Source organism: Sinocyclocheilus rhinocerous, unplaced genomic scaffold (assembly GCF_001515625.1).
Source record: "Sinocyclocheilus rhinocerous isolate Xijiao unplaced genomic scaffold, SAMN03320098_v1.1 scaffold769, whole genome shotgun sequence".
NCBI lineage: Eukaryota > Metazoa > Chordata > Actinopteri > Cypriniformes > Cyprinidae > Sinocyclocheilus > Sinocyclocheilus rhinocerous.
The window spans coordinates 120,403-127,601 of NW_015636562.1; the positions used below are offsets into that span (position 1 = coordinate 120,403).

Here is a 7,199-nt window from a genome sequence, read left to right on the forward strand (position 1 = left end):
GAGAGAGAGAGAGAGAGAGAGAGATAGGAACAGCTGTGGTAGCGAGACAGTGAAGGGAGGAGGTTCTCAGTGAGAGTCAGATGCTGCACCAGGCAGGAGCAGACAGAACAGTAGACAACATTAGGAAAAGAGGATGACCATTGCGAAGGAATATGAAATATGAAGGAATATCTTTGTGTGCTCTTACAACTGGCTTAATAACAGGTAAAAAGAAACTCTATTACTATGTAATACTGTTGTTTTAAAAGTGTGTGTAGGTGCGTGGATGGGTGGTTAAGTGGATAGTTGAATGGATGGATAGAAAGCTGGATGGATGTATAGATAGATGCATGGAATGACCTTGATGTTTCTTTATCATTTTTCTCACAGATCAGAATGGGAAATACAGATAGTCAGTACAGCAATTTCATCATCCCTGGTAAGGGAAAGTCTAGCTCCCTGAAGCTGCACACTTATAAAGAGGAGGCACTCTCTCCACACTCTTGGTGGAGGAGCTCCCAGAGCACCTCTGGATACAAGGACAAAAATGTTTTTTCACCACACAAGAACAGCCAACCTTACATCTCCCGCCATTATGACTGCATTAAGGGGGGATCTAGTAATAAAGTACATTCAGAGAGCCACAGAGACTACGACAACCTTTTATTCCAGGGAAATGGATTCTTTGTACGCTACAGACAACAGACTGGAGGCCTCCCGGCCCCTACAAGGAGCACCAGTTCTGAACTTAAAGACAATAAGAGCAGTCCCAAAGTTCTTTTTCGTGAGGATGGAAGTCTGAGGGTTGAGTTTACCAATGCACGGAGGGAGCCGGATGTTGAGCTGTCATTGGGCAGCTGTCTCAGTGGACCTGTTGATGCTATCCAAAGGGCCAGTAATGGGAGCTCTCTTAGCTCTGAGGGTTCATGGTATGACTCGCCATGGGGGAATGGGACAGAAGATCTGTGTGATAACGTCTTCACCACCGGCCAACCTTCGGACAACAGTAGTGGATATACCACACTCTCATCCACACGTACTGTGGACTTTGGATGTTTTAATGGTTACAATACAGAGCAATCTGAGAACCATATGGGTAACCTCACCTGCCAGCCCACAGTTCACGGCAGTCAGTATGCAAGCAGTGATTGCAATAGTAATGGGTACAATGCTAACCGCGCTGAGGAGGACAGTGGCATTGGAGACTCTGTGCTACTTCATTTGGAACATAATGGACTATCTGACCTTTACACAAACCCCAACATGACTGTGCCATTCCCTACTGTGGGCATCCTTGCGGCGGATCAACTTGAGGACGCTCCTCACCTCCAAGTCTCACTGACCTCTTCCCTGGATGTGAACTCCCAGGATGAGAGTCAGAAAACCCAGAATTACACCTCACAAACCCTGCCATACAGAAAAGCAGTTCCCGATGGGAACACAAGGAAGGACTCGCTCAAGAGTCGCATCCGCCGCCTCAGCGATTGGACAGGAAGTCTGAGCAGGAAGAAGCGAAGGCTGCAGGTGAGAAAATGTTTTTTTTTTTGGTGTATTGGGCATTAGTGTGAATCTGTCAGCATAGCAGGCCTTCCTGTTTGACTCCAGAATTATCATGCACATGCTATCATATTAAAATTCCATTTCCTGTTCAGTGTTCTGGGTGTAAAATTATGTTTTAGTTGAACTTGACATTCTTCCGTGGTGAAAAAAAACAGCATATGCTGGTTAGGTATGTTTTGAAGCATGGCAGCTGGGTATGAGCTGGGCCTGAGCAGGAGATAGTTGCTTAGGACCAGCCTAGGACCAGCTTAAACCAGCTCATAACCAGCTCAAACCAGCTGCCATGCTTCAAAACATACCTAACCAGCATATGCTGTTTTTTTTTCAACAGGGTTCAGTGCTGTAAAGCATTCTTAGATTTTTAGACATTCCTCTAAAACAACAAATTACAGATGTTTTGAAATGGTATGCTTGGTGGCCTGACCATAATTTGCAGAGTTTTTAGGAAGAGTAAAGACTGAGACAAGGGTGTGAAAAGCTTCACAACATTGTGTCAACCTTGTAAAACATATACATGCTAACATTTGCCATTCTCTTCTCACTTCATGTCTACCCAACCTCAGGAACCTAGTACTCTGGACATTACAGAGGTTGTCAGCTGTGGAACTGGGGTAACACTAGAGGAATCCAGACCGTTTTGGAATCCAGTGTCCTCCCAGACACAGCTGGACTGCTCTGGTTCCTCAACAGGCCCGTTTGGGCAGCAGAACCAGAGTGCGGCCTTGAGGCAGAACATCTATGAGAACTTTATGCAAGGCCTAGAGACTGGAAGCAGCAGTGGAACTGCTGATGGACTCCAGGTCTGGGAGGGTGAAGGAGAAAGCAGCAGTGGCTCAATGGGCTCCTTGGAGCAAATGGACTTCCTGTTTGAGAAGGAGCAAGGTGTTGTGCGGAGGGCTGGTTGGTTGGCTTTTAAGCCCCTCATTACCCTCCACAAGGACCGCAAACTGGAGCTGGTAGCAAGACGCAAGTGGAGGCAGTATTGGGTCACGCTCAAAGGTAAGATGGTAAAACATGCACAGCCAATTCAATTGGCTGAAGAATTAGTCTTCAAAATTTAGCTGCAATGGATAATGTTTGTTCTTCATTGTTAGAAGCTCTATCTCTGTTTTCCTGTCTTCTGTAGGCTGTACACTTTTGTTGGGTGAATCCAATGGAAAGACCTCCCCTGAGCAGGAATGCACACCACATTACGCAGTGCTTGCTGAAGATAGTATTGTGCAGGCAGTTCCTGAGCATCCCAAGAAAGAGCATGTCTTCTGCCTCAGCAATGCCTATGGAGATGTCTATCTCTTTCAGGCATGTGGCCTTTATCATAATATATAATACACAGAATTTCCACACTCTTGGTTACAAGTTGTCTCTTATCTCTCGCCTCTTACTTGCAGGCTGCAAACCAAACAGACCTTGAGAACTGGGTGACGGCAATCCATTCTGCCAGCGCTTCACATTTAGCTAAGCGTCAGGGGAAGGAGGACACTCTGCATTTGCTGAAGAGCCAGAGCAGAGCTCTCCTGCAGAAGATCGACATGGATGGCAAAATGAAGAAGATGGCAGAGCTGCAGCTATCCGTCATCAGCGACCAGAAGAACAGGAAGGCTATTGAGAGCCAGGTGAGGAACAAAACGGATATGTGTGTGGATGTTTATGCAAATGTGTGTGGTTTGTTTCAAAAGATTAAAGGCCAGGTAGTTCAGATGAGTGGTTTGCTAAATTGGGCAATTATGTCATTGATGTTGGTGTTTGAACAGAAACCACACCACAGTGCCTTCAGAGCATCCAATTATATAGTACATGCATCCCCCATATCCTTCTGATTCGCATGATCTACATTTTTATGTTTTCTAAAGAAAATTTGATGGGTGTGGGTGCTTACCCATACACAAGTCACTGCCAATGTTTTGGGTTGTTGTAACTATAATATTTATGTCTATTAATGCATTTCTCTCTTCTTCATCTCTGACCCACAGATCCTGCAATGGGAACAGAACCTGGAGAAGTTTAACCTAGAGCTCTTCCGCATGCGCTGTTACCTGGCTAGCCTGCAGGGCACAGAGCTGCCCAATCCAAAAAGCCTGCTAGCCACTGCTGGACGCCCATCTAAAATGGTGCTAGGTCGTCTGGGAATTTTTTCTGTCTCGTCCTTTCATGCGCTGGTGAGGATCTGTCACATGCTTTGAGGGAATTTTGTGAGATACCAAAAAAGGACCTCATTAAAACAATCTACCATTGAGACACATCACAAAGATTAAATTAAGATGATGCAGCATTAAGATGAAAAACAATTTAAATGAGCTTGTGTTTGTGCAGATATGCACTCGTGATGAGGCCACCCTGAAGAGACGATCTCGCTCTCATCCTCGAGGTATGCGGAACAAACGAGGACTACTCTTTTCTTCACAGAAGGGATTAGACAGTCTGACCAAACTCAACCGGGAAAAGAGACAGTCCCTGTCCCAGGTAAGAGTTAGAGCATGATGGGCTCTTATGCCACAACTACAAAGACAAAAACTCATTTGTAAACTGTAATATAATCTAAAGGGGAGTATCACAGGTGCTATAATGTGATTCCTTGCACTTTCAGAACTTTAATATTGTATAACACTAAACAATACTGTTTTGTAGTAGGAAAAAAATGGTAGACAGGCATTTTTCTTTCTTTTTTTCCCCCCTTGTCGCATCAATAAACTTGCTGTCTAAACAGGAGCACAGAGTCCAATTTCAGAAATATTACAGAGAGGTCTTTAGCCAGATTGCATAGAGAAAAATTAGGGTAATTTTAGCCAATTATTGCCAGATCAGTTTATTTATCTTTGACCGTTATCAGTCACATCGATCATTCAAACATGGGAATTGAATTTTAAAAATAATTGCCAAATGCTATGTATAATAATATTCTAAATGTATTTATTATTACAAATTAAGTCAAGTATCAACTGAAGGAAAATCAACCTGTATCGTCATAAAAGAATACTATGTACTTCATTCATATTTGATATACATATTTTATTGGGAAAAAGTATGTTATAGAATCTTAAAATGTTATGGAAAAGTCATGGAGATTTCTATAGCCAATATAAATCTTTGTGAGTGCAACCTAAATAAAATTATTATTTAATTAATTTATCCAGTGATCAGTATCAACTGAAAAAATCATGGAAATTCTTTGGCTAGACAGTTATATATTCTGTGACCTGCCAAACCCTAACAATAAAGAATACACTTAGGGAAAATAAAAATAAAATTAGCAGTTTTCCTTTAATTAGTGTTAATCCTAATTGACATGAATGAGTACATACTAAAAGAGCTGTGATTTCGGATTAGGAGTCTTACTCTGAGGTTCACCGGCCAGTGTTTATGACTGCAGTACTGAATAGTCATTTAAGACACGGGTCTGTTTTACTCATTTAGTCTCACAGTAGTGTGTTAATGCTCTCCACAGTGTGGGAAACACCGTCACACTCGCCGGATAAAACAAACAACCACTGACTCACTCATCAAAGCTTTCTCTGGAGGTCAAATGGCAGGAAAACACACAGCAGTCCTGTTCCTTTCTCTCGTCAAAGTGTTCGGGGCTGTTTTGGAAATGCTGTTTCTGGACCAGTTCTTGTAATTAAGCCCAGATCAGCATTCCTTCTCTGAAGGGCTTTTGTGTTAACACAGAGCATGAGCTCTAAATCCACATGTACGATTATGTAGACGACCTCACGTGAGTTTGGAGCCAATCGCTCAGCGGTTCCATCCTTAAATGGACCAAATCTGGTCAAAACAGCCCCTAATAGTGCATGATTCCAAAGACGGGAATTACCATGAGCTGCATGCATGCGGTTAATTGCTGCAAGCTGGAAGCAGTCTGAGAGGAACGACAGTTTCTACTGCACAGATGTAGAGTCTGATGCTGTGTGAGTTAACAGGGTTACGGGGGGCAGTGTGATTGTTTCCAGCGGACTTAGATACCTTAGTCAGAGTCCAGTCAGAGTTGCCGTCCCCAGATAAACCGCTCAGTTGTGGTGTTGCTACTGTTCTGTGGATGTCTACCTCTGGACTTTTTTACACCCTCAGCTCTTTTCCTAAAGAATAGTCAGTGTTGGGGAGTATGTACCGTATGTATGTTACATGTAACGGAATTACGTAATTTAATTACAAAATAAATAAACAGTTACTGAGAAAAAAATGTCCACTTTGCAACTTCATGACTAGTCATTAGAGAATTAGTAGACTGTTTAATATTTGCTAACATTTTATTTTGATGGTCCCCAACATACATTTCACTGACTATAAGTAACTTTGTTTGTTGCTTGGTTTTCGTGATGTAGTGCTGAGTCGACCAACCAATAGTGAAAGTCCAGTTTATCGCATTAATTACTAAAAGGTATTGCTAAAATAATAGGTTCGTCTAATTAAAATGAATGGTTTTCTCAATATTTGTGTAATGCCTTTTCACTGCTGAAAAACACCAAACAAAACAGCTAAAATCAGCCTAACATGGTTAGCTGGTCTTGTAGCTGGTTTAAGTTGGAAGAGGCTAGTTTTAGCTGGTCTCCCAGCCTAGCCAAGCTAGCTTTTAGCTGGTTTTTAGCTAGTTGGTTCCAGCCTGACCAGATAAATACGTGTTTAAAACCCCTCTAACGTATGACCAGGTTTGAAGACCAGCTAAAACCAGCTTATGCTGGTTAATGCGGTTTCTTTTTCAACAGGGTTTGTTGTGTTGTTAGCTTAGCAACATGATAACATCATATTCTATTGTAACCATAAGTCGAGTTTCTTGTGCGCTTCACATGAGTAGCACTATTAGTGAAGGTAACATTGTTGCTCATAAAGAATGTTTCAATTCTGTCAGTTGTGAGGTTTAATTCACTGTAGGATAGGATGCTGCTTTAGCTAGCTGCCTGTCTACAGTGAGGAGTCCACCTCACTGCAGGAACAAAGCTTATGTCAGTTTTCGGTATTTTGGGTTTTGCCTTTTCAGTTAATTGTAGAGGACACGACATACCCTTGTCTGTTTGTATAGACTACATCCATATAATAAGTATGTGTTCATGTGTAAGCAGGAGGACGTTGAGCGCACGGTGTCTTGGGTGAGGGGAGGCCGTGTCTGATTAGGGCTGATCCATCTGTCTGCTTTTATAGACCTATAATTTTAGCATCTTCCAGACCTCTCATTATTTCCCAGCAAACCTCTACAATCAGAACAGTATCAAAGCTGGCGCCTCAGATCGATGGTTTCTAATTAAGGCACATAGATAGAAACATGTTGCTTTTTGAGCCTGGATGCTGCTCTGCATTTCTTACGATGCGTGTTTAATGTTTCTGTATGTGCGTTTGTGATGCAGATATTTGAAGGATATTCCTCTGGATCATTTGGTCATCCATCCACTCAAAGCAGCTCAGAGGTAATTACACCACTCATAAATGACTACATAGCATAATGTAACAAGTAGTGCTGTCAAACGATTAATCGCGATTAATCGCATCCAAAATAAAAGTTTTTGCTCACATAATATATGTGTGTGTACTGTGTATATTTATTATGTATATATAAATACAAACACATGCATGTATATATTCAAGAAAAATATGTAATGTTTATATATTAATATATACAAGTAAATATTTTCAAAATATATACTGTATGTGTGTGCTTTTATATATACATAATA

At 41.8% G+C, this 7,199-nt stretch overlaps 1 protein-coding gene across 2 annotated transcripts in view; it reads left to right on the forward strand.

The window, feature by feature from the left end:
* Positions 1-46: 46 nt before the first annotated feature.
* The window catches only part of LOC107747938 (TIAM Rac1 associated GEF 2), a 27,505-nt gene continuing 20,352 nt past the window's right edge, over positions 47-7,199 (forward strand). For both annotated transcript variants that reach the window (XM_016562551.1, XM_016562552.1), the window contains exons 1-8: positions 47-204; positions 370-1,503; positions 2,103-2,538; positions 2,666-2,838; positions 2,928-3,152; positions 3,510-3,695; positions 3,850-3,999; positions 6,873-6,932. In XM_016562551.1, coding sequence (XP_016418037.1) covers positions 376-1,503; positions 2,103-2,538; positions 2,666-2,838; positions 2,928-3,152; positions 3,510-3,695; positions 3,850-3,999; positions 6,873-6,932 — 2,358 coding nt within the window. In that variant the 5' untranslated portion in view covers positions 47-204; positions 370-375. The remainder of the gene's footprint in view (positions 205-369; positions 1,504-2,102; positions 2,539-2,665; positions 2,839-2,927; positions 3,153-3,509; positions 3,696-3,849; positions 4,000-6,872; positions 6,933-7,199) is intronic.